The sequence below is a fragment of the Apostichopus japonicus genome, chromosome 20 (assembly GCF_037975245.1).
Source record: "Apostichopus japonicus isolate 1M-3 chromosome 20, ASM3797524v1, whole genome shotgun sequence".
NCBI lineage: Eukaryota > Metazoa > Echinodermata > Holothuroidea > Aspidochirotida > Stichopodidae > Apostichopus > Apostichopus japonicus.
Genome location: NC_092580.1, coordinates 3,047,488 through 3,075,395, shown reverse-complemented (window position 1 = coordinate 3,075,395; position 27,908 = coordinate 3,047,488). Strand labels below are relative to the sequence as shown.

The window sequence follows — 27,908 nt, the reverse complement described above, 5'->3', positions numbered from 1 at the left end:
TTTCTAATACCAAACCTTACTTTTTCACCTACGTGTTGTTATATGCAATGGATTGACGAGTGTGTGAACTGGATTAGCAATTGAGTATCTGTTTAATGTCAACACGTCTCATCTGTATACACGGTGGATTATACCATGAGATACGGAGGTGTTTCAAAACTGCAAGTTTCCTAACTTCTGTTCAAGAAACATGAGGTTAAGGATGTGAGAAATTGAAATAAAAACGAGTACCACCCCTCCCCCAAATAACATGCTAGAGTCAATCAATGGCCTGAGAACCCATCTTAATTACAATTGATTCGTTCATATATTCATTTTTTGAGACGACTGCAAATTTAAGTGAAAGATACATGAATTTGCATTTATCAGGCGGAAAACTAGGTAGACCTGTTAAACAAAGAACATGGTCTTGAATGGAGAAAAGTGTAAGTATAAACAGGATTTCTTTTTGAAGATGATGGTACACATTTAACATACCGCTACGAACTTAACACCGGAATGCACTTCAGCTTTTCATAAGTTCAAACGTTAAGAGAGACAAAACAAGGGGCCCGTGAGGATGGAAGGGACTGTCGTGTATTCTTTTTTGAAGTAAACGTAATAAAGTGCACCACGTACCCAACATCGGAATGTACTTCAAGTAATATTAACTTGAAAGAAATTTGTTTTTGAACTACAAATTGTATTGTAATGACTTGTAGCGTTATTGAAGAACACAATATACATACCACACTAATTTAATATCACTACCAGTTCCAAACTCTTAAAAAAGTATTGCAAGTGATTCAGTGATATTACAAACATTAAACGTGACATATATGAAATCAGGTAACACTTCTATATATATCTCGTGAAACATTGATTTAGCTTTCCTCTCAAATGATTTATATACTGAATATAGAAAATACTTCCCAAGAGTCACCAAACATATAGGTTACTGAATGCAATATGAAAGAAAATCATGAACGCATGTCATAATAATCCATTGTGGCAGCTAAACGTGGGAAACACATGCTACAATTTATATTGGCCATGATACAGTAACATGTAACAGATTATTCCAATGTTAAGTGGTAAAACCTCTCGTGTAGTGTACACAATCGAGTTCTCCTCTCTGAAGTTAGACACACATCGTACAACGGTAGAAATCCTTACATATGTTTTATTTTACTCCATAAAGCAAAGGTAAGCAGGCTAGCAGTAAAAAATAGATTAGACTATACGTGGATTGTGCATTGTGTGAAATATAAGGATGCCTAATATTGTGAGAATGTTTTTCACTTATTTCATAACCCATATATATTTAACCCATTTATCTATGATTGAACTGTTAGCAACTCGATTCACAAGAAATATTTCTGTACACGTATTTCTCTATTGATAATTGCAATAATAGTTAAAAAATGTTAAAATACAGCAAAATAATTCTGCTTCAGAACAACGTCGAACGACCATAGTCGCAATTAAGCAATGGGAAAATGTTGCTACGGAAATGAATCATTAATAGTCTTGCTCCGTTTTTTTTTCAAATATGCTATTATCAATATTCATCTGCAATATTGATCATTGTCTGTCGTCGGTAAACTGAAATCTGAAATGGTTTTGTCAATATTTTTACAAAAAGTCAAAAGATGGAAACATGTTTAATGAAAAGAATGACAAACAAAGTGTTTGAGGCGAGTGCAAAGTATCCATATATACAGCTATGGTTCCACAATCTGCTTAAACAGACAGGGATAAACAGACTAAAAAATAAAACTATTTTAAACAACTAATTGCTCTACCGATCCAAGTTATCTTAATGATACTTCAAATCAGTTTATTGTTAACACTGTCATTCATAAAGAAGGCAATTCAATTGGGATTGACGTTGTTTTACAAACGTTTACTAAAGACCTTCTTCGGCCCATGGTAAGACACACTGCTAACAGATCAATTTTACATTACGTTACAGTTTGAAAATCCTTCTTGGTATCGAGGGACGCTTCGACATTCCGAGCTGTAATTACTCATTTGATTTGGACTCGTTCACTTGATCGATCTTTGAAACTGACTCTTCCATATTTTCTTTGGTAACAGTAAACAATCAAAAATATTATCGAAGACGAATCATACATGAGATGTGGTAACAACTGTTGTAATCTGTAGACCGACGGTGTAATTAAAGGTTGCTATCTACAGATACTGTTCCCTTGCCAAAAGTTTGGATCTGTTAGAAAGATAAAAGTAAATATTACTACCAAATGCAGTTGTTGTTGTCTGTATCAAATCAGTCTCTGGTAGAACACAATATGATCATACGGTTGCTAAATATCGTGCACATTAGTCCATGGGCTAGCAGGACCCACCGAGCACCCCCCCCCCCAGACTCTCCGCGAGTGGTATCATTTTGTTCAGGGGACCCGTCCAAACAATATTTTGCATGTTACCATTGAAAATGTTGGGATCGACTCTGCATTCCCGCCATTTTCCAAAATGGCCGCCATTTGGAACTATTTTCACCCATATCTCGGCGTCTAAGGCTCATAGAGTTATAATTCTGGTGTTTATATCCATGTTTTCTGGGTTAAGGAATCCAGTAAGAACAAAGACATAACCATTGGATCATTGCGCTGCAGCGGCCATTTTGAAATTCAAAATGGCCGCCAATTCGGAACTATTTTTACCTATAACTCAGCTTCTGAGGCACATAGAGTTATAATTCTGGTGTCTATACCCATGTTTTCAGGGTCAAGGAATCCAATAAGAATAACAACATTAACACTGGGACATTGTGCTGAGGAAGCCATTTTGAAATTCAAAATGGCCGCCATTTGGAACTATTTTCACTTTCACAAACCCATGTTTCCAGAGTTAAGGAATCTAATAAGATCAACAACATTATAAAAATAAAACAAAATAAAACATTGCCATGTTTTTATCGTCAAGTATTTCACTAGACTCAGTGATATTAATGCTGGGCCCCTTTGTTGGTAACATATTCAACCGTCTTGAATTCCAAAATGGCTGCTTGGCATTCAGAACCAACATGTGATGCAAGTATTTCTCTAAATTTACAGTTATCCTGATGTAACTTTCCACCTGTACTACAATTCACCCTCACTGTCACTGCCATCGCTTTCTGATGGAGCAGGTAGTGAGTCTTGGTCATCAGAATCTTCATCATCTGATTCACAGCTTGGGTCAAGTAGTTCCACTTCGTCCACTAGCGCTTGGGGAAGAATTGGTCCGTCCACCCACAATGGCTCCAGGAAACCAGACTTCAGAGTCCATCCATGTCCATCTGTTGGCGATGGAACGTCTTGAATGGGAATGTCTGCACGTCTCCATATAGCGACCTGGTAGTTAACTCTACAGATATGCTGTTGCAACACCCCACGGCAGGGTGGTAGCATCGCCAGGTCCACGTTGCGACCAAGATGCAATTTAGGATCATCGCAACACACATTGTGTCACAATGTGTGAAAGCATGTAGGGCCACCAATGCCTTGCAGTATTCTTGAGTTAGACCACTCTCTGTCTTTCCAACGCTTTTATCGAGTTTTCATTGTACATGTCAGTGCTGAATATGATATCAGATGACTTTGGCATGATGTCAAACACTTTGTAGCTGATCTCCTTGAAGTTGCTAGGTATGTCACACATGCAGTAGAACATTGCATTGCCATCTACAATGACGACAGTGACATCAACCCTGTCAATCCAGCTCCACATCCACCAGCACCACCTTGTGACTTGGCGTTTTGACACCGAAACAGGCAACAACAAGCGAATCATCAACATAACAGAATTCGCAAGTGGTCTAACTCAAGAATACTGCACGGCGTTGCTGGCCCTCCTACATGCTTTCACACATTGTGACACAACCAGTGCCTTCCGAGGGAAAGGGAAAGTGAAACCAATCAAAGTGATGCAGAAGCTTCCAAAATTCCAGCCCATCCTGGCAGAGCTTGGACGTGAATGGTAGGTCACAGATGAGCTGTTTGCTGGTCTGGAAGAATTCACCTGTGCTATCTATGGTCGACCAAGATTCAAAAGCACAGATAAACTTCGGTTCACCCTCATCAAAGAAAATGATACCACTCGCGGAGAGTCTGGGGGGGGGGGGTGCTCGGTGGGTCCTGCTAGCCCATGGACTACATATGTTACTTTGAGACGGAATACTGATTCGGCCTGTTTGGATGAAACATATCGGCATTTGGTATGAAGTTGATGAAGCACCATACATTTTTAAAATATATGTTTCACTCAGTTATTCTTGCAAACTTGGTCTTACCTGATAAGCAACTCACGTCATAGTCAACATGTTTAATTAAAAGCTGGTTTGGCTCTTTTCATCACCCCGGGAAACTGAAAAAAAAAAATAGACAAAAGGAAAGAGAACATGACACATTAAAACGCTTTTTAGTAGTGTTTTTGCTTAGAACGTTTGTTCATTTGCTTGAACAATTTGGTACGCGGTAATTCCGATGGCATGTATATAGAGGAAGAGGGAATAGTAATATCACTTCCATTCTCTTTAGCTGTTTGTGCAGTTGCAGTAGTATTATAGCTACTGTTTCATTTCATTAATTAATGTTAATCATTTAGCCTTACGTGACTTTTATTGTGTGATAGTTGTAACAAACACATTGATTTATTTAACACTTCCTTCGTGTATCTGGCATTTCTTCACTTATAGCATGAGAGTACAATTTGTCGTATTACCCACCTTAAGATTTACCATGTACTGCTTTCGTGTTTCAACATCACCCTGAGGAAGAAATGAATTTAGCTATCACAAGACCATCTACATAATAGAGTAAAAATAAACAGTGTAATATAGTTCTTTCGGTCCAATTCTCAACACACTGAGAATAATGGTATGAAACTAAACGTAAAAAATTGTGTAAAAATAATTCTGTAACAATAAAGACAACATCATGAGAAACTACCCGTAAGAAAGAATACTCACTAAATGTATATCTAAAATTGACTTCACGTCCGTTTTCGAGATCTGTTAAATTAAACAAATGCAGATAAGACGGTAATGAATATGGCTTTCAATGTATGTTACATACCTTTACGGTTCTTACATAATCTCATATTCTTTTTTTTTCATATTACGTCGAGAACATTGAATATCGTTCTTACCGAGCATTTCTTGATGACTGCATTGAGCAGCTCTGTTCTAGCTTCGTCGCTTATCTACATAGAAAATAACGGAGAACGTCACTTTATGTCAAGTATCAGAATATACAGACTGACTGTTAACCTCTCATATTGTACGTAGTGGGTGAAAACACAATGGACATTAGGCAATTGGATTGGATAAATTGACCCACGTGGAAAAAGTTGTAATTAAATAACGTTACCAGATTTTTCTTCGAGAGGGAAGCAAAATTTCTCAACCAGGATTCTCCGTTAGCCTAGAAATAGATACAAAATGATAATTTACAAATCAAACCGTCAAGTTTAGTGTAGAAACTCAAGACTTGATGATTGTTCTATATTCTTATCTAATAAATGTAATATATAACTTGCACTTCTACGGCTAATTACGAGTTCGTTGCAGAACGACACATGAAATATATAAATAAACTACAGTATTTGTTCAAATAAATCCGAACAGAAAATGTATTTGACCTGATATATTTGGGGCAATATGTTATGTTCACCTATGATTTTGGTGTAAGTATACACCAACATGTAATTATATATGTATTTACCTCGTCGTTAGCTATGTCAACTGCTGCCATCTGCTTGAAGCAGTTTTCAGTCAACTGAAATGAGAGGAGGATTGAGAAGGATTACATGTAGACGTATCTTTCAAACTATCATACAACGTTTTATACAAATTTACCAATGCTGAATGTGGGATAAACTGAACAAATTTTTAAAGTGTACTTATATTATTATTACGTAATAACATCAATGTTAAAATTCATGTACTTAAAAGAAAACATGACCCGAGTAGTTGGCAGTGCTCGATTTGGAATTGTGATAAGATGTGCATAACATGGATATTGATCGGCTTTTGCCCTTTTAGGATTTAAAAATGAAATAAAGGAAACCTTACAATTTTCTCAGTGAGACATTCGTCGATAATCTTCTTGTAGTCATTGTACCTCAACTAATGCAAAAAGAACGGTATGTTAGTTAGATGGTTTCTCCATAAATGGAAGTATGATGCTGAACAATATTTATTTTAACAATTAAGCAATACTGTAAAGTAGGGACGTAGCCAGGGTAAGCAATGGGGGCTAACCCCCCCCCCCCTTGAGTACCCTGAAATTAAAATTAACTAAAAGCAGGAAATATCAATAAAGCCCTCTTTTCAGGTATAAGGAAGCAAAGCGACCCTCCTCAATCTTTCCCCTGAAAGTTCGTCTGCTACGTAGTACAATACTCCCAAATGATGTTCCCATTGCGAGAAGTGCCCCTTTAAATTCTGCCCCCCCCCCTTTAAAAGTTTTGGCTACGTCCCTGCTGAAAAGAAGTTGAATATGCCAAGGTCAATTAAAATTACCTTCTTCTTTTGCAGTAAAAATTGTAGTTCTGAAGAAAGAACATCATCTGTAATCTGTAAATTAGAAAATATGGCATGTTATATAGTTTATAGTCACATAATTAATTCTAGACTGGCCATTGATCAAATGCATTGTTCAAATAATCTCCAAATCTGCAACTCACCAACTTCTCACGCAGGCTAATATGAAGTATCTCAGTTGATACATTTACAGTTGCCTGTTAACAGAATGAAGTGAGTGGCGTTAATTTTTTTGCATATGCAAAAAAATTAATAACAAGAAAACATGAAGAGAAATTCGTGGAAACAGTTAATGAAAATCAAAGGAACATAGGAGTATGTACAAAGATTTGACTTCGATCTAGCATCTCGCAAACGAATTACACAGCATCTTGATACGACCACCGTAAACACGGAGAACATGTTGTATGATGTAAGATAGTGAGAACATATATAACTACAAACAAAATGTTAACAACAGTTTTTAGTTTGGCTATTAGTTATGCTCCTCAACATCACGTAATCATACAACAGGTTAAGGTTAAATTATCGATGTCATCTATTGTAGAAATAAAATCTTCTCATCTTGGCATTGTTACAAATCAGCATAGTACTTACCCAAATTTCCTTAATATACACATTGATAGCAATTGTATACTCAGTCTTTTTTATCTGTTTAGAAATGAAGGGAGGCATTTTAATATTAAGAGGATGCTTAACTTGTCAATCGAGTTTTGTTGTAATACCGTCATTGCATCAGTGATATCATTATGTCCCTCGTTTTATTGTCCCTCATTTATCACTAATTCTGCGATTCCACTCATCGCAACAACAAATGCCATTATTGAGAAGTCTTTTCTCTACTGAACTAGGCTAGGCACAAGAACCATCATTCCCTACACACAAACTGTAGTTTTTTGGAGATCTGTCATGTTGTGGAAAGTTGGTTTAACTTATCATGAACTGGGTGGTACGTTAAAAGTTTCTACTAGGGATTGCATAATACTTGTGTACATTGCGTCGTACGTGCTTGGTAGCAAACACTGTGTCACGACTGATTTGGTCTCTTTGTACTTAGTAAAAGGTAGATTCAATGAAGAATGCCCATCTTTGTGCATATCAAAAGCATTATTGATAAAATAAGATATGGTGCATATACGCAAATATTTAGTATTCTCCAGATATGATTCAGTATTTTCCAGATTTATGCTCGTTGAAAATACAATATGACTTTAACGAGCTGATGTAACATTTATTGTCTCAAACATATCTTCTCACCTTTATGTCATCTACACTAGATGTAAGTATGGCCATGCATTCCTTGGTATCAATCTATAAACGTTAAGAATAAAGAACAACAACAAAGAAACAGAAGATAAATCCTTTTTCAATATTAGTTTTTCGTGCGAGGTATATCAATCATAAAAATAACATAACAATAGTATATACTTACGTATAAATATTACACAATATATAGTATATTTTACTCTTAATATCTCATATACGAATACTTACAACTAATTTCTCTAGACCAAAGAAAAGGGCTCGCATGAACACCAGAGAGGTATTTTCAATCTATTAGTAAGAGTAAAATGAAGTATTGTAATCATGTGTGCATAGCCTTTCATATGACACCTTACGTTTTATATAAATAATAGGAGCTAAGGACACTGTATTTCTTGTTGACCATGTTACTCAATCAATTAAACAAAGTATGAAATGGTATTGCTCATAGTAAAACATGCGATAACATGCACAATGATTCAATATAAGTATTCTACAAATGCGAATGTAACCAACAAATAGCTAAAGAGAAAAGTAATATCATGCATTTGTAGATTTCGTTTTACCTTTAATTGGCTTCGAATTTCCTGTCCATGCTGTCCTTTGTCAGTCTGTAAGTATTATTTACAAAAAAAAAGAAAAAAAGAAGAAATTGTTGAGGATCCAGTAATCTTTATGTGATCTATATGAGCAATGCGTTCTTATATAGTCATTCAGTCCTCTCCAGTATTTGAACGCGGTTATGACTTCAATAACAATACTGATTTAAGTATGGACGGAGTGCGAGATACGATAGAATTAATTTGTTAAATTCCTATCATCCAAACGTGAAAAGAAGAAAAAAGAACAGGCACAAGACATCGGAACAAACATATAATAATCACACAAAATAGTCAAACCTGATAAAAAACAAAAACAAATTATTCATACCAGCGCCTTTTCCAAGATATCTTTAAAGAGTTCAAATAAGTTTCCTTTCACGTCCTGTAAAGATGTGAACAAAGACTGTCGTCATATATTGGCATATGATGTTATATTGATATGTCTACTGATTGATACGTGATCTTATGAATGAAATTAATTGACTAAGAAATGGAAATATTTTAAGAGTAAATAAGGTACTAAATCATGTTCGGTGCTACATCGAAAAATATGATCGTGAAACATCATTTGATTAATTGCATAATTCTCCACAATTCTCTACGTAATGAAGTTCAAAATGCATTGTACGTTTTACTAAACTTGTAAAACACTTTAACTTCAAACTCTTACTCATCGGGCTTTTTTGTTCTTAATTTATTCAAGAGGACACTTACTTGCTTTAGTATCGATCGGTGCAAAATACTTTGAAGCATGTATGGATATGAAATCTGCAAAACGATAACACGTCAGATTGCTTAAAAGACCAACATGCAGATAATAACTTTCATTTGAAGAACCCTTTTGAATGTCACAATCCTTAAAGGTAACACTACATTAAAATGTCATATAACTTAGTTTCTAACTAGTCTCAACTAATTTAGTACAAGTGCATATTGCGCAGCAGAAAAGGCAGACATACTGTAAATAGAACATAAAATTACTCGAACGATTGTGAAATTTATTCAACTATTAAATTTAAGACAAGACAATAAGAAACCAAATCAAAATTTGATAAAAGGACGCGCAAATTTGTTTTTAACATAAAAATATCATACTAGTGAGGGTCATGCAATGGGTGATCATAACGAAATTAGATATAAAAAATAAAAAAAATGCTAGTACCTTATTTTCCATTGCATCTGCTTTATATCTAACGACCTCCATTACGGTGGCCTTTGGAATCTAGAAAACAACAGAAATCGAGGAAATAAAATGCAATAACGCTTACAATTTTGTTTTTCATAATAATTACCTCACAGTTAATTCTATACAATTACCATGCCAATCAGAAAACTGTAACCATTAAGTTACCTTATTCTGCATATGTTGAGTCAGAAGAGCCTCGCTTAATTCTTGAAATGGGGTCTGTGTAAAGTAGTAAATTCAAATAGTTTATACATAATGTAAATCAGACGGATTGCTTATACTATTGAAGTCAGGTATTGAATCAGATATCGGTAAGTGTTCATTACTGGTGATGTGCACTATCCAGTAATCGGTATACCTTTTGTTGATATTTTTATTTTAAGGAATGTCTGTAAGTTACGATAAACATATAACAAATATTAGAATAAGGAAGGCTCTGTGCTTACCATCTTAAGGATATAACTCCTCTTCATAGCATTTGCTACATCGTCCAGAGTAACCTGATATACCAAATTTTAGTAAAAGGGAAGAAGATGAAAGATAATTTGTGGTCATGTAAAAACTAAAGTAAAAGTAAGTGACCAGTGAAAATTACACAAAAAAGCTAAAGAACTATGCAATAAAAACAGTGTACTGCAAGACGTCTTAAAAAATAATGAAAAGATGGTACAGTGAAATGTTTCTTAACAACTGGTGTGAATTCCACTTACAGTTTTTGTACTAATGTATAAGTGGAGAGTGGCGTCCATCGTCATTCCTTTAGCCGACTGCTGGAATGTAGAAACAACAGTTAACGGCTCAGCATATATGCTTCTTACCTTTACAAATTTCAAAAACAATTACTAACGCATAACTTACTTATTTGCTTCTTATTAGTCCTTAATCAGCATATATGGTCAAGAGAACAGAAATTTTTTACCTTACCAAATTTACAAATGAATATTAAATGCAAAACTTACTTTATTAGCCTCTTCTGTAGTCCTTAGTTGCTGAAAAATCTGATCGAGTGTTATCTGTGAATGCAGAGAAACACTTGGCAATCATTTCACTGGTTATATGAAAACGTTGGGACAGTATGATGTCTAACCATAATGCAAACTAATTTTTTTTTATGAACGACTGGCGCAACTAATAATTTGGTTGAATGGTTGAGGTCTTTAACTGTCAATCGTATTTTTCTCTATCAGATCATGTGCGCATACATTAAGACAGACTACGCATATACACTTTCCTTTAATATTTCAATTGTTAAGATGATCCGAGTTGGGCTGGTCTCTCCTCGATTTGTAGGAAGGGACAGTTATTCATTCGCATCCAACTACTTACCTGTTTCTTATCAACAAGAAATACGATAGTCTGAACGTAATCTTTATCTTCAATCTGTTGATAAAGATCAGGCTGGTGTAACACGTTTAGATAGTAATTAATTGTACTGTGTTTACTATCACCCCACCCCCTGAAAATATGTTTCATAAGGCAATAGTATCGTGTTCACAACAAACATATTAACAGTGACTCACACCAATGACATGACTAACACTAAGACTGATAATGTAACTCAATTACAGATGAAATGACAGCATATGATTCCATACATCAAATCAAAGAAATGTCAAAATAATTGCAAATTTGCAAGATATTCTTACTCGTTTATGAAGATAAACGTTGGTCATTAGTTCTACAAACTGTTTAGCAGTTATCTGGAACAAGAAAAATATAAGAATTGTAGTACCACTGGGTAGAAAACATTGCTTGAAAATTACCAAGCATTGTCGCACGAATATATAAACTGAGACAAGACCTACCAAAGTTTGCTCCAAGCTTTCCTTCAAAACGTTCTTGAGGACATCTATCGATAGCTGAAAGAAATAAAAACTTTTATATGCTAAATGGTATTTATACATTTAATACTCTGAATGGCTCATATGGTTGTGCTTTATCCAACATGCAGTGTTGCTTAACGTTTCGAACTGAACTAAAACATCTTGTTAAAGATAAAGTCTTATTGTTTTTTTCTTGGACTCGAGACTCTGAGGTTGTTAACAAAGTTTGTTTGTGCTTATAAATTCATCTAAATTAGGTTATTAATTCTACAACAAGAAAGTTTAGTTTGAGCTGGGGAATATGACAGTACAATTTGCATAATTATTTTCCTTTTGTGGTTTTATTCTTCGGCATAATAACGACACTACAGCAGCAGTGCAATCTAAAGTGTGGGTTGCAGTCAACATTGTATTCTTTTAATGTATTCTTTGCACTTTTTTTGCAAGATGAAATAACAAAAATTAAGCACTACTTCACCATATATTAATTTATTTGAAGAAAGATAAATATCTGCGCCTCCAAATAGGTAAATAATTAATAAACATGACTACAGATTAAAATCACATATGTATACTGTCTTGTCATAGAATACATATCCATAGAATAACTACCACGGACGAATACCACATCTCCCTTACCCAATTTTCATTGGTGTTTCGTGAAACAACTGCGAAGAAAGCATGTTCTTCTATCTGTTGACAAATGGTAAAACAGGTCTTGAACCGCATGTATTGGTAGATAATTTATTTCTTAGGTTTGTCAGGCCAGGCGCTACAACGTCTATGTTTATTATTTATTACAAAATTTTCTTCATAGATAGAAAGGAATGGGACAAATACATATTAACAAAAACACGTACTTAACATTCAAGCCAACACCTATGTACTATATAATAACACATATGTTACCTTTTGCTCATTCACTAACTGCTTGGCAATATTTATTAAGTCGTTAACAGATATCTGCAGGGAAAGAAAATGTTGTCAGATCAAGCAAGAGAGCGTGGTTTTCATGTATACGGCCACAAACAGGTTTTCTAAGAAATGGTAATACCTTTTGGCAATTATCGCTGTTATTTTACGTTTAGCAGTTCTTCTTGTTATAAAGAACGTTACCCTTGCTCGTCAATTCTTCTTCGTGAACAAAATTATCATTGAAAACCGCTTATCAAAAGATTTAATTAGTGGTTTGATGCATTTGAAGTCCAGTAATGGTGATGATAAATATTAATTCACTAATGCAAAACTTCATACTTTAAATCTTTGAACTTACTCTGTCAGATGTAACACTAACAAGCAAAACCCGTAGAAAGATATCTGTTCGATTCTAAGATAAGAAGAAAATTTAAAATAATTTATTGTGTTTAATGTATTACAAAAGTGATCAATAAAGAAAAACAAAACCTATCAACATCAACGTATCGTCATTTCATCTATAGTTATGTTAAGTAATGCACTAAACGAGGTATCAGTAACCTTTGTGACATAAATTATAGTCATTTGAAAGTTTCTATAATAGTAATGTATATGCTATGAAATTACCTCTTCGCTTGTAACAGCGTCTTCAGTCTGTTTTCCATTAGCCTTCATTATTAAAAAAAAAACAGTAAGAAGAACACATGACACATAAATGGTTGTTTCCCTGAAACCAGGTTGTAGGAGTACATATTGTTGCGTGACAGCAAGTATAAACAAGCACTACAAAAACCACATATCCTTTTTTTTTATTGGAAATGGGGTTGAGCCTTTGGGTACAGTGGTATGTCACGATATGATAATTTTCTCCAAAATGCAACTCGATCAATTCTCTGATAATTAACCTACTTCAATGACATATTTATTTCAAACACAAGTTTTATAGAAACAAGGTCCACATTTAAGTAAATAGTAATAGTCAGTACACTGTATGAATAGTTAATAATTCGATGTAATCACCATATGTTCATTCATATGATATAATGTCGTATGGACATTAAGTATTTATCGACATTACGTTTTTAAGACATAGGTCTTTATCGGCAACTTTGGGACGTAACAATGCATTTCTTTGTAGTAATCAGTTATTCAACTACATCTCCTTCTGACAGTCTAATTAATCTAGAAAATATAAAAACATATAATTTGAAGCCTAAAATGCCCAAAATATCTGTTTCCTTTCATAGGTATGTTGAACAAGTGGAACTCGTTGTATCGATCACCTGTTGAGAGGAACATCGCTGTACAAGCTGCCCAAAAAGTTCATTTCATATTGAGTAAAAGTAAATAATTGTGGCAAAAACATAATTTATTACAGTAATCAAGAGACGAGTACCCTACCAGTGACTTCTCTACAACGATATCATACAATTTTGTAAGATTTTTCTGCGAGAAAAGGGGGAAAATCAATGAGAAGTGAAGCAACCAATACAAATTTAACTTATTCATTTTTAATGAAGACACTGTAAACCAATTGAGCCATAACATAGAAATTGCTTTAGTTATGTTAACTTCAAAGTCCAACTTCGCTGTGTCCTACATTGTACAACGTTTAATGTAATTATAACACTGGTATACGTTATTGCAGAAGTTATAATTTCTAGACGTTTTGTAGTCTGGATTCAATTGCAGTCTTGTAGTAGTCATATGTGTAGCTTGGCTGAAATTCTAAACGCCAAACATCCACAATCACATGAATATAAACGATTGATTTTTTTTGTCAAATAAATTTTGTCTGCAACGAATAATGGATCTGTAGACTTAGCAAAATATATAATGTGATTGTGTGATCATGCTATAATTCAAAGTATTACATAAAAATCATAAAAGTCTCACATCTTCCAACCGATCGAGATTCATCTTTAAAAAACACACAAAAGGAAACTAGAGGAAGAGAAAGAGAATCCGTTGTAACCAATGGCTGTCTGCATCATGATTTTATGCATACTGTGATGCCAAAAAGTATTTGGAAATCGGAGACTATAGTACATTCAGTTAACACAATGTGGACTTGTTACCTTCTTTGACACAAGTCTTTTTTCCTTGGTGTGTTGTCCTGTGAAGTCTATTTTCTTCAAGACGTCATCATGTGATATCTATGAGAATAAAGTTAAAGGAAAATACATACATAAATTGAAGTTTAGACACAGCTGTACAGTAATGGTTGAACAGTATTCGTATTGCCAAGTTCATATATTAGGTCCATGGAAACCAATAGGTATAACAACTTAACTGACAGCTTGTTATTACTCACCAAATTGTCACTGTAGTACTGCAATATAGCGTTAATTGTTATTTCCATTCCTTCCTGTAAGTTGATATTAAAGAAAGTTGAAAGTTGTAGAATTTTATGAGAACGATTGGAAAAGAAACTTTTACAACGAAACATGAGTTAATACATACCTCAGAATCTTCTGATGAAATAATCAGTTCCTCATATATGTTTGCAAACTTCTCCTGTAAGAAATTAAATATGATACAGTGACAATGGCTTACAAATAAATAGTTAATTTAAATGCTGACTGAATTAATAAATTACATAAAACTCGATTACTTTAAGAATTCTGTTAGGTATGTAAATTTGCTGATGTTTACTGAGGTAACGGAAGTTATTGTTTACTTTACTCACCTTATCTTCCTTCAAAATCTGTTTCGTTAGTTCTGTCAGCTCTATACCATCTATCTACGCAAGAAAGGTACTTCAGTCAAGTGAATGCATGTTCAAAATACTTCATATCGCAAATGAAATGATTTGAAATTAATTATTGCAAAGCCTTAAAAGTTTAATAACAACTCTTTAACTTTGATTGTGAACTGTAACGGATTGGCACGTACATGTGACATGCAAGTATCTAAGCTAAGTGATAATATTGGTTTTGGAAAGAAACATCCTGTCTCTTAATTTGAGTCGACAGTTGTGACTTCAATTTCCCAAACAAAACAATACTATTTAAAAAAGTGTTTGAGTTTATTTCAATGGCAAACCAAGTTACAATGCTTGAAAATTGAGTGCAAAATATGCCAAACGTATATGTATAGTAAGTGATTTCCAAGCTTCCACAAGTTGAAAGTCATGTACCCCATGTATGGTTTGGTGACAATAGTATTGTACAATCAATCTGTGCATTTCAAGCTTTCTTACCTTCTTTTGTACATATAATTGCACGGCAATTCCTATGACAGTTCCATCGACAATCTGTTCGAAAGTAAGTAACTCAGCGCATATGAATGTATTTAAGAAAAATGTTTTTAAGAAGTATTTACCAAGCTTCAATCGCACTGATATTAGACAGCATAACTTAATACTAAATTTTATGTTAATTTTAAGTTGAATCTTGTTAATATCCCATACCCTCCTGTAACACATCTCATTAAATTACATAACAATTTACAAGGTTTACCATTTTCAATACGAACCAACGAAAAGGACCGATCAGTTAACAAAGGTTCTTAAAATTCGCTTTAAGTGCTTATCATGGGACTAACTATCGAGTACTGCATAGTTATTGAAGATTAAGTACATTATGTTCATTTGATAACCAAACCTAGGACATGTAATATAATCAAATGTCCCTTCATTTTGAGTAATACACGTTATATTTTGACCTACGTATCAGCAAAAGTAAAAAAACTGTCTTAGAGTGTAACATGCGTGTTTTTATGACATTGGCAAACTTGAGATATAATTCCCATTTTGTGGACGTGTTAAATAAAGTATAACAATGTTTCTCGTTATTCTCTTCTATAACTTACCAAGCCGTCATGATAATCTTGCTGTAAGATGTCAATCAGTTTATGTTGCTCTAACTGGCAAGTAAGAAGAAAGAGTCTATATAAGCAGGAAACGACTTGAATGTTTTTGTTACGGATGTGAAAAGCATGTATTTGATAAGTCATTATTATTCATATTCAAGTGTACCATAGCAATCGTGTAATATTTGCCATTCATCGACAAGAGAATGAATGCGTGAAAGTGCTCGATACATGAGTTAAAAATTAGGAACATGAACAAAAAAACTTACCCAGGTTTTGAATGCATCGGTCATTAAAATGTCATTGTACACACTCAAATCTATCTGTAGATCAATGAACGTATAGTTATAGAAATGGTGATATCAAACGTGTAAGACATTTACACATTTATACTCCTCCTTTTGTAAATAAATGAAATGTGATAATTTGCATATGAATATGTTTTTGCGGACAAATATGAAATATACCTAGCAAAGTGCGTATTCACGATACAACTGGATTCAATTGCGGTCGACATTGATGACGTATGTGTGTCCTTGATGTAATTTTGAAAATGGATAGGTATGTTGCAGAATAGTCTTGAAATCACAGGAAGAGTTCATATTACTTACCAGTGAACGTCGCAACAACAATGCTTTGTGTTTATCAGCATTGATCTGTCAATAAATATAAATAGTTTAATCAATTTAATAAAGTAAGCAAAATATTAATACATTAGGCCAAGAATACAACACAGAAGAAGTTAACAGTTTTACTACAAAAAAAGTAGGAGGCGAATGACTAAACAAAATATTTAATATTGTATTTAAACAAAATTATGACTGAGCTTCCAAAGTGGTACCGGCTTTTAATCAATATATAGCAAATATATAAATATTAGTCAAACGAAAGTTATGCATCAACGAACAAAATGTTAACGAAATCAGCGCGGGCGTTACTTTTGATTCTTATATTGGGAAAAACATGTTAATATGCTTTCGTGTAGGAAAGAACTATACATACCGTATCCTTTGCCCGAAGAAATAAAAGGAAGCGTACAAATATCTTCATTTGATCCTTAAAAAAAAGTCGGAAAAATAACACTTCACTAAAAGTACTTGAACATTATTCTGTGAGAGTTATAGGAAACATTACTTTCTTTTAAGCAGCCTGATTCATTAGTAATCGACTTTTATTACTCGGTAAACGGTATGTTAAGGAATCATAACAAATATGAAAGCATTTTTGGAGGGAGATAAGAAATTACTATACGAGCATGCTATTACTAATGTCTATATTACACATTGATAGGCTGTCTACGACATGGGCAATATTGAGTAATCTTTCATAGGATATGATACCAGCCCCCTACCTTTTCTCTATGAAATTTATTTTCAGTTTCGCTGTTGAAGACGAACTCTTTCTTCTGAAATGAAATTGATTTAATATGAAAACAAATATTGGTAATGAATGACTTCAGAGTAGGCCTAAAAGTATTATAGAACTGCTTCTTTTATCAAACGTAACAACCATCAACCTACGGAATAATAAAAACAATGTTAACATAAAGTCCAATTGTGTTCAAACGACGGTCCATTCTCAGAAAACATTTGTGTGGGTTTTGCCATACTCACCGGTTCACACAGAGATTACGGTAACTACTGTATATCTTACAACTTTGTATCACAGTAAAAACTGGATTGTGCTGACAAATCTGATAAATCGGTAGCATGTGCTACTATGTTTACAGTAAGAACTGAGGATATGTGTAATCCCAACAAATCCCAACAACTGGATAGAACTGGATTTGGTACAAAACTTTATGATTTACAGTAGTAACTGTGTTCTCTGTGTGTATCGGGTGGCCATACACACCATGGTACTTTATTACCTACGAATGCCACATGCATATGCTGTGTATCTATATATCCAGGAGTATGGGAACGGTTGCATATAAACAAAGATTGTTACGTACTTACCAGTGCCTCTATCATAACGCCATGAAACAATTCCTGTATGGTCTAATGATAAAATGATACGAAAGATGGATTATCATTGTTTGTTTTTGATGTTTTCTTAAGGAATTGACCATGAATTTACTTGTTATATGTATACAATTGTTATGAATTTGTGGACATACAAGTTGTTTGGAGCATCTCTTATTTTACTGAGAATTAGGTCTACAAGTTCTATGATGGGATCAGAATAATACGTGCATTATGTATACAGTCTGGTTCGCCAGAGAAGTATGGATTCTTTGTTGCAGCATATTTACGGTTTGTTACATAGTGTGATAATCCTAGTTATTACAGCGTTGTGTCCACGTGTTTGAAAGTAATTAGACGATGATGTTACGAGTTGTGTATATTTTATTGCACACTGTTGAGGGCGATGTTAAGGGTGTTCAATATTGATTTACAAATATATAAATGTTTCAAACTCACCTCATCGTTGTTTTGGTGAATGGAGTGTAAGAAGTACAAATACGAAATCTAAACGCCAGGAAAAGATAAATCAGTTGAAAACAAACAGGTAAATGAACAACATGATGTAGAACGGAAATCTAAGCATTAATATATGGATTCTATGTAAGTAGAGCCATATTTCTCCTGAAATATCGTCTCTGTTTTTCCTGGGTTATATTTGAATAGAACGACTCTGATCGCTAGTTAGTCCTAGTAAGTAACAACCCGGAATCGTATTACCAGTTATCGATAAAAATTAAGAAAGAGAAATAGCTCATTCAGCACTTTCAATCATAATAACTACAGTACTAAATTTAATACGTCAACGAACATTATCATTTGTAATGGATACATAAATATATCCGATATAAACCTAAGACGAACTTTGTATATCAAGTGAACTTTAATGAACTTCAAATAACTATTAATAAAATAATAACACAGCAAAAACAAAAACGAATGAAATTACATTGCAAGATGACTCTTCAAATCCTTCACTGTTCGAGTCACCGTAGCCAATGACACTCTTCACATCATCAAGCGACACCTACAAAAGAAAATATAGTTCAAATCAATATAATTACGGATATAAATGAAACTAATATCCTGAAGTTTTCGATCGACATTCTCTTGCTTAATTTTCCACGTGCTTTCTTTATAAATAAATTGTGCTTATGAAAAGAATACCAAAAAATATGACTCCGCCCTATGTAAACGTACGGTCATTTTACAGCTTTGTGCCAAGACTAATTCACAAAACCCAGTTTTGTTGATGTTTGTTTTCAGTTTCGTTTCTTAGGATTAGCATCATTTGCCTTCAAGAAATTCATAAGGGTGTTGCCACTTAAATTTACACAAACATATTTTCAATGAATAGGACGTACGGCACACATGTAATCCTTATTTATTAGAAATGTACTTGAAATAACAACTTACTTCCAATGTCTTGCAGTAATGAACAATTGCTGATACAACTGTTTCGACTGGAACCTGTTAATAACATAAAATTGAAATAAACTTTTTAATGTTTGATCAGAGTAACATTAATGTTATTGACTATGTTTCCTGTAAAAAAGACCTACCTTCTTTGGATTTGATGATTTCGTTATACTTTTGAAAACTTGCTGGACAGGTACCTGCACATACAAGGGAAAATAAAACAAATATCAAAGGGAAAGAATATGAGTTATGTACTGCCTTCATTACGTGCTTTCTGTTAAATACACGTCATTATACCTTTTTAGAGATATTACGTAAATGAGAAATATTTCGTGATCTACATTATTCTTCACATAGATATCTTAACTTCATGAATTCAAAGAAAAGAAGAAGAAAGTCTTCAACAAAGCCCATAGTCTAAGCATAGAAGATTGTACATTCTATTCTTACCGTCTTGTCGATGACAAAGTCTTTTGTGATCTCAACTAACTGCGTTTCTGATAACTATATGAAAACATAAATGTTAATTGTTAGTTCAGGTGAAAACTATGGTTTAGATAGTTTCCTTAAAATTGTTGCGTTTATGAAAACGGTTTGTGCTTCGTCAATTGTAAGGTATCGACTATAATGAATGCTTACAATTTGATTTAACGTCTTTTGCAGAACATATACAAACGGATTCTACAAACACGGTCGAACCGTCGCGATGGTTGTAGCTTGAATGGGAACTATTGTACTGGCAGAATAACGCACATGTACTAATTAGCAAGGTTAAGCGTCGAGCGAGCTCTTGCGAACGCACTGTGCCTCTAATGTTCTGTGTACAACGCGCGCGGATTAACTGGTCCAGGAGTTTTCGTATAAAACGAGTTGGCTATTGCCCCATAGAAGATAAAACTAATTATCTTTGTACTTTGTTTAATCTGGGGACATGGACATAATCGCAAGAACTTTATTTATGCAATTAAATAACGCAAATATATTAACACCAATCGCCAGACAGTAAACAATTAAATAAAACATCTACACTTGTTTGATGTACTGCCATATTGTTACTTTCTTTGGATTTTAATTTCCTAACATGCTTCAAAGATATACCTCCGTGATCGATTATTCAACAGTTAGTTCATAATTCTACAGTAGATTAAGCTTCCTCTTCAAAAACTTACCTCATGATCAAGGTATACTTCTGTAACAAAATCTATGAACATTGTTGCAGCCCCATCGGTGTTCTTTGCAATAAAAATGAAGGATTTCTATCAATTAAGGCCTTAAATCGTACATGTTGTCTTATATCAAATCAATAATATATGGCCCTTACACAATCTTAACGAGTATCGTTCCGATCGAAATTGAAACTAACAACAATAACCTCCAGATCGAGAATTGTTTACCGAATGAAAAAAGAAGCACAGCAACAATGCAGATTGAACATTTCACAATTTTCAACATTCAATTCATTCAATGCGCATGTCATGAGGTATAATGTTATATGTTTCAATTATCAAAACGGAACGACAGCTTCATAAAGTTCAGAACAAATATCAGCTTTAAGCTTACTTCAAGGCCGTTATAATGACTCTTTGAGAACATAAGAAAATACACTAATGTTAGAGTAGACACAAATGTATTGCTCGGATTAACTGTTACATGTCCATGTTGTTAACGATAACAGTAAGGTTTACTCGATATCACCCTTCAGTATTGACAACAATTTGATATTACTCGATGCAGTAAGGTCTTAAGTGATGGCTGCCTTTATTTAGAAAATTCTTACGGATGATTGTATTACGTATAAACCAAAGATATCCACCTGAAGGAAGTTTCTATTTTTGACAATCAAAGAACATCTTGGTAAGAATTGTGAAAATGTAATTGTTTAGCTTACGCTGTTGTTATTTATGACGTTTCGTACTGTTGCCACTAGATCTGCTGCCTGTACCTAATTGAACAAACAAATCACTACTGTATTGAAGTCTCAAATCCTAGAAACACAAAATACGCTGTCTTTACAATCGAAAATCATTTGAAGGAATTTATTATAGCAATTATCAGCTTACCCCATTTGTGCGAAATTGAGGAATCGTTATTCCTTTATCTATAGATGACATTGCGACAAACCTATAGGCCAAGCTTTTTCTTAGGTATAACTCACTTAACTTGGTAAGAGTGTAATACACAGTTAAAAAGTTGATATTCAAAATCGATACTCAGAGCAGAGAATACACTTCTCCGCAGAAGGTATTCGACTTTTCAATATTCATATCTAGATGTCATATTCATGTGTCACATATGTTGTTGAAGTACTTACCCGTCCTTTAGTGAAGGCCTTTACCACAATTTTGAAGAGAGGTTCATTACCGAGCTAAAAAAAAGCAATAATAATTATATAATATGAAAGTTATGCACATTTCCGAAACCATAGGAACGCGTTATTAGTTAGATAATGTGCAATAAGATTGATGATGTCATCAATATTGAGTTATTTTATTGATATTATTAGGTTTTAGAAATGATCAGAGTATCATATACCGTCATTGTAGGTTATAAGTTTCTGATTCACTGTGAATTGCCTTATTGTAATAACTAAATATTAAACGAAGCATCTTATGTCTTTAATTTAGGTTCATTTCGAGACAAGGTACCGTATGTAAAATTGTAAAAATTATTTTAATTTGACATGACATTTCGCAACAGATATCACGCAACTATTATATTAACATTAGGATAGTACTCTGCCCATATATATAAATGATTATAGTAATGATTGGAAACAAGATAGTAGAATAAGAGATGAGATTCCTTACGGAAAATTTGGTACCTACCAACTTGCTCTCAAAACTGCCGCGTAGAACCTGTAGCAGAGATTCCGCGTTTATCTGTAAATAAGAAAGTTGCTTTTAGTCGTTGCAAGTAGCACTATTTATGATAACATTACACATTAAATTGTAAAACCTGACTTGGAACACGTTTGCTAATAAACGGCATTAGTAATAAAATGTTTTATCCTTACCCATGTTTTCAACGAACAATCCGCCAGAACTGTTGAAAAATCAGGTGACTGATTCTGGGGAAAGTTTGCAAATTTAAAGTTACTGGATTTTTCACTTGAAATCAAATGGTAAGCAGCTCAATGTTTTGTAATTTTTGTGGTTATAAATCCGTTGTAATGTTGAATTTCAAATATCTATAGATATTCTAGTAAAAAACACAGTTTCAATATATGTAAAGTATATCTTATCTGCATTTGTAGACGTTAGCATTCGAATATAAACTTCAAAACCGTATGTTGTAAAAAAATTGTAAGAGGGACTACTTCGATGTTGTCATTATCTTTTTCTTTTCACTGCACTGGAAAAAATAAACATCAATAAAATATCGTTTTCCACCTACGCCATATTGTGGGCTTAAATACAGCAAAACAAGAATCGTTATTTTTTACGTTATCGAGATGAATATCTATCAATTTAGTCTACTCACGACACATCTCTCTTTCAACTGCAGAACTAAACCTACAGAACTTTATGCAAGGTTTATTGACGAATACATTCTTGACATTGAGGATTTTGTTTAGCAAAATGTTATTAACGTCACGCATCAATAAATATAAAAGTTCATGGCTACAGTGAACTAATCCAACAAAACTAATCCTGCAAATGAGAAATTCATTTCTTCCCCAGCCCTCTCTACGACTCCAATTATCAAACAATTTATGGGTATTCTACCCTGTTCAGATTTTTGTATGAAGTGCATCGATCTGTTGGCTTACATGGAAACAATAACATATTTGCTTAACATTTATATTGACAATTTTGGAGATTAAGGACATGAGAATCGTCAGTAAATGACATTTCAATTTGTTTGTTTCCTCTTAATCCTGACAAAATGCCAAATGTAAATAACTTACGTCTCTTGCTGTTTCTTACCCTTGCATTCTTGAAGCAGCGTTTCATAATTTCCAGATATTCCTTAATGTTTATCTGGAAATACAAAGCAAAAGGTATTTTATCTAATGATAAATACTATTTGAAGTTTTCATAAATCTCATATTTAAGTAGAATTATGAGTTTGCTTCCTTCGTCCTGTCTTGGTTATAATTTATATGACACTAAAATCAACCGAATCAATTTACAGCCGATTTTGCCCGATTACTATAAGGAGTTTATTTTGAAGGTCAGTTTTATAGGTTTAATTTCTCAAAGTTGTTGATAATGAGGAAGTTTACATATTTTTTATTCAACCAACCTACCGAAAATTCTGATGAAGAATAAAACTACATCACTTTGTCTTGTGATTGATCAAATATAAATATCGCCATGGTTGATATAAAAGGATTACGAGTGATTACCATAACAATGGGAGATACGTTAAAGAATATATCATTTAGTGCTAATCAAACATGAAATGTTAAAGCCAAAAATGTACTCACAAATTCAGCTTAAGGTACTATTTCAACATCCTTAAACTTCACAATTACTATAAAAGTAGCGGTTCAACGCTAAAAGAAACAATGGTAATCTTACGGTGTGTTTAGCAAAGTTGAGGAGAACAATCTGCTGAAATTTTTCTTCAATGTCCTACAAAGAAAAGAATTTGAATTTAATTCTTTCACGATGAGACTGAAAAACACGAATAAGAAAACCATGTGATATAGGAATAATACTCTGTATTAATAATGTGTTAATTTTTACAAATTTTGAACCACAGTGCCTATAACCCGTCTTTGTTTTTGAAAAGTCGCACGAAATATTTCGGCTGCGATGGACGAAATATAAATCTTTCTCATCATGAAGTAGGGATGGTTGTTTTCTGGGATGAAACATTACATTTTGTTTATGTCAATGGATAATTGATGTCACTATACCAGTCACATGCCATACTTTATAAAGTTTATATCTCTAATTTCATATCATTTGCATAAGTGTATATACATAGAACCTCAAAAATGTAATAATAATCCAAACTGACATATCTTACCGCGTATACATGTGTTGTGCACATCTCGTTTTTATCGACGTCTTTTTCGTGTTTCTGTTTGTCAAGGAAGAAAGTAACGTCAAGGACATGTTACCTGAATGTTCCTACTTGCAGCTGTGCTTGTAATATTTAACTTAAGGAATCACTATCTGTGCCTGTGGAGCTTTGTCATTGATTTTTCTGCGTTTTGACTATTGCATGTGAGAAGAATGAAATATCTACAAATAAATTTAATATATTTGTTGTACCAGAAGCGCAACAGGAGAGATAGGCTCTATCGAAAATAGCTCATCTAAGAAGTGTTACGTTGCAACCATAAAAAATTACAGCTGGCGCTAAGATCATAAAATAACGTGACTTGGTCTAAGCTAACTCTCTAGGCAGAATATAGCTTAAGGAAGGTTTCTGTCCTGATTAAGGGGAACCATGAGGAAAAGTGTTCGATCTTACATAATGCTAAATTTCTCACCAATGCTTCATCAAATATACGATGGAAAAGATTACAGACGTGCTCTTCCCGATTTTGTTTCTGCCAGTAAAAAAAGCAAACAAATACTGCATTTTATAGTGGTTGAATTTAAAACATCTGGATGAGTATGTAATGCGTTACGAATTCACTTGAAAACAAAGGTAAAGCTATAGTTAATTGCATAAAGGACACCATATATGCTTAAATCACCGAGAAAATTCTTTATTTCCCCAATCAAACGTCAACACACTTTTAAACCACATGTTGTTATTTGTGTCATCAATGTGTCATTAAATAATAATGTGGGCTTGTAACTTTATTGATCCATACACCGTCTTTTGTATGTTACGACTTACTGCAAGAAACATTAAAAACAAAACAAAAACTTACTTCTACCAACATATCACGGATAGAATGCAAGAAATGTAGGTAGGGTATCTGAAAAGACAAATGAAGTTTCACTTTTACAACGTAGTCTACTGCAAAAGAGAGATTATGAAAAGTAAACAAACTAGTAAGGTTTAAGTAAAATTAGACAAAATGATGGTTACATTAAAGACAACTTTCACACTAACCATTACCATAATCCCAATGAAACATTCGAAAGTTATCGTTTTCCATCAGTAAAATAAGTGTGAAACATAAAGCTTTTTAATACTATTAATGTTTTGTCCCTTTTCTTGGTGGTAAGGAAAACGTATTTTCCAGTAAAAGAACAATATAAGCTTATTGTTATAGATTATTTATGACAGGAAAGCTTTCCATGGTATACTCTTTACATGGCCAATCACTTCATATTCTAGTCTACTTAGTTAGACAATAAGTGAAAATTTTTCAATAATCGTAAACTAAAATTAATTATATACTATTTACTTTACCTCATCGGTAGAAGGTTTGGAAACATCGGAATATTTTATGAAAAGAAGCACAGCATCTTCTTTAATCTGAAATTTAACAACAACATTTTAGAAAAGGTTTCTAAGAGAGTCTGGCATATAGGATGAATATACGACACGAAGATAACGCGACTCATATAAACGAAACCTAAATAAAGTCAGTATTGTTGCTCTTTTGTTGAGACATGCCTATTAAAAACTATTTAACATTCAAAAATTAGACCCTTTCATTGATAAAAAATTAGAAAAATATCTTCTGGCAAGACAATTTTGTACAGTATTCGTAATGATGTTCAATTCTCTAACAACACATCTTCAAACATATATATCACTTGCTTCAAATTTCGTTTATTGAATACAGAAATAGGTTTGGAAGCTGCCACAAGTTGATTAACAGCCGATTCCCTCGAATCTGCCTCAGACCGTATTGCCTCTACTAACTATCGCTATATTATATTGTAGTCAAATATTTGATTTAATAACACACAGCACCTGATACGTGAAGATACCTTGATGTGTTCATGAACTTACCTCTTCGTTTGCAAAGAACTGCACAACCGCCCTTGCAAGTTTCTCACATGACTTCTAAAGTAGGAAATTGATACGAAAACAATTGTTTGCATCCCAAAATTTGGATACGAACTAATATAATGCAACTGTTTATTCATGTCATATTATTTAAAAAAAAATCTGTTACCATTACCTTAAAACGTTAAACCCAAACGGCAAGCGAAAGCTTTACTTACGTGTTCGATAGTAGAGGATTTCAGATGACGAGAAACATGCTCAAAAGGTATCTGAAAGGAGAATTTAAGTATTCACTAAACGGTACACAGACACAAGATTCGTGGTACACAATCACGTAGGGGAATGAAACACACTTACGAACAGCTAGTTTTCTATGATAGTCTTCAGTACCCAATTAATAAACTGCTCAAAGCGGTGACAGAAATACAGTTGTTAAATTAATTTAATTATTTTTTACTTATTTGTTAAAATTATACTTTGTATTCTATCCAGTTTGTTTCATAATGTTATTGTCTTACCTTGGGCTTTGAAAGTTCTGTTACGTATTCATCATTTTTAATCTGTGAAACGAAAATAGAAATAAAATATTTGCTATAAAAGAACTCCTAGTTCTCGTTGATCTGATAATTCAGAATAAAGAAACGTGTATTTAGTAATTACCCTTCCGACGTAATACAGCTTCGTCACGATCTGTGTGAACATGTCTGCATCAATCTGAAAACAAAAAATGTGGACAAGAGCTTTCATAAATGTAGAAATTATATTATTATTTCTCTATAAATTACGTGACATGTCACATGTAGGTTAATACAATAAATTATTTACGAATATATGTAGTGTTCTCGTGCATTCGTATCACGGAATTAACATCATTTAATTTAATTGTACTCTGTATTTATACTTTAATGTATAATCCGTTCGTTCCAGTTATTTAACTTCACTTGACGACGTGAGAAACGAAAAAGGGGATTCTAGTAAGTGACCATTTACGTAGGAGTAGTGCTCAGTTAACGGACCTGGCCTTTGATGAGGCAATGAGAACGAGACGAAGCAATGCAAAAATACATTGGAAAAATTCACACTTGTAACTTGAACCGACAAACAATGGTACTTTCAATACGATGGCCATCAACGACATATTGTGATATTGAATATGTAGTACGCTCGTAGGACTTACTATGTCTTCCTGTAAATCATGTTGCAAACATTTGAGCAAGGTTTCGGGCTGAAGCTGCCAATAAAGAATGGAAAAATTATGGTATGAAAGAAGAAAAATGGGCATATCAAACCTAATAGAAAATAACAAAAACAAAATCAGAAACTATTAAGGCTATTGATGAATTGTTCAAATTAACAATGTAATGGGTGACTGATTCGTTTTGCAGTAATTAAAACATTTAAATACGTGAAGCATGCTGATAAATACAAATAAATATTGAAGCCAATTTATTGATTTGTTTTATTATCTTGCCTAGTCCGTTCATACTATTTTCTAAGCCAACTGCATGATAATGCCATGAATAA

The 27,908-nt window shown here is 33.5% G+C and overlaps 1 protein-coding gene across 1 annotated transcript in view; it reads right to left on the bottom strand.

The window, feature by feature from the left end:
• Positions 1-7,063: 7,063 nt before the first annotated feature.
• LOC139961290 (uncharacterized) overlaps positions 7,064-27,908 on the bottom strand; it is a 33,825-nt gene continuing 12,980 nt past the window's right edge. The window contains exons 22-73 of the mRNA XM_071960402.1: positions 27,562-27,615; positions 27,045-27,098; positions 26,903-26,944; positions 26,603-26,653; positions 26,388-26,441; positions 25,839-25,904; positions 25,351-25,398; positions 24,961-25,020; positions 24,492-24,545; positions 24,038-24,091; positions 23,441-23,494; positions 22,528-22,581; positions 22,340-22,393; positions 21,826-21,879; positions 21,403-21,456; positions 20,684-20,746; positions 19,965-20,018; positions 19,658-19,711; positions 19,512-19,565; positions 19,045-19,122; positions 18,555-18,602; positions 18,090-18,131; positions 17,483-17,536; positions 17,134-17,187; positions 16,743-16,787; positions 16,401-16,454; positions 16,132-16,185; positions 15,521-15,574; positions 15,008-15,061; positions 14,782-14,835; positions 14,633-14,686; positions 14,397-14,474; positions 14,215-14,262; positions 13,720-13,764; positions 12,946-12,987; positions 12,677-12,730; positions 12,313-12,366; positions 12,043-12,096; positions 11,386-11,439; positions 11,227-11,280; positions 10,907-10,960; positions 10,540-10,593; positions 10,291-10,350; positions 10,027-10,080; positions 9,746-9,799; positions 9,557-9,616; positions 9,109-9,162; positions 8,723-8,776; positions 8,359-8,403; positions 8,024-8,083; positions 7,787-7,840; positions 7,064-7,180 (exon numbers count right to left, since the gene is read on the bottom strand). Coding sequence (XP_071816503.1) covers positions 7,064-7,180; positions 7,787-7,840; positions 8,024-8,083; positions 8,359-8,403; positions 8,723-8,776; positions 9,109-9,162; positions 9,557-9,616; positions 9,746-9,799; positions 10,027-10,080; positions 10,291-10,350; positions 10,540-10,593; positions 10,907-10,960; positions 11,227-11,280; positions 11,386-11,439; positions 12,043-12,096; positions 12,313-12,366; positions 12,677-12,730; positions 12,946-12,987; positions 13,720-13,764; positions 14,215-14,262; positions 14,397-14,474; positions 14,633-14,686; positions 14,782-14,835; positions 15,008-15,061; positions 15,521-15,574; positions 16,132-16,185; positions 16,401-16,454; positions 16,743-16,787; positions 17,134-17,187; positions 17,483-17,536; positions 18,090-18,131; positions 18,555-18,602; positions 19,045-19,122; positions 19,512-19,565; positions 19,658-19,711; positions 19,965-20,018; positions 20,684-20,746; positions 21,403-21,456; positions 21,826-21,879; positions 22,340-22,393; positions 22,528-22,581; positions 23,441-23,494; positions 24,038-24,091; positions 24,492-24,545; positions 24,961-25,020; positions 25,351-25,398; positions 25,839-25,904; positions 26,388-26,441; positions 26,603-26,653; positions 26,903-26,944; positions 27,045-27,098; positions 27,562-27,615 — 2,880 coding nt within the window. The remainder of the gene's footprint in view (positions 7,181-7,786; positions 7,841-8,023; positions 8,084-8,358; positions 8,404-8,722; positions 8,777-9,108; positions 9,163-9,556; positions 9,617-9,745; positions 9,800-10,026; positions 10,081-10,290; positions 10,351-10,539; positions 10,594-10,906; positions 10,961-11,226; positions 11,281-11,385; positions 11,440-12,042; positions 12,097-12,312; positions 12,367-12,676; positions 12,731-12,945; positions 12,988-13,719; positions 13,765-14,214; positions 14,263-14,396; positions 14,475-14,632; positions 14,687-14,781; positions 14,836-15,007; positions 15,062-15,520; positions 15,575-16,131; positions 16,186-16,400; positions 16,455-16,742; positions 16,788-17,133; positions 17,188-17,482; positions 17,537-18,089; positions 18,132-18,554; positions 18,603-19,044; positions 19,123-19,511; positions 19,566-19,657; positions 19,712-19,964; positions 20,019-20,683; positions 20,747-21,402; positions 21,457-21,825; positions 21,880-22,339; positions 22,394-22,527; positions 22,582-23,440; positions 23,495-24,037; positions 24,092-24,491; positions 24,546-24,960; positions 25,021-25,350; positions 25,399-25,838; positions 25,905-26,387; positions 26,442-26,602; positions 26,654-26,902; positions 26,945-27,044; positions 27,099-27,561; positions 27,616-27,908) is intronic.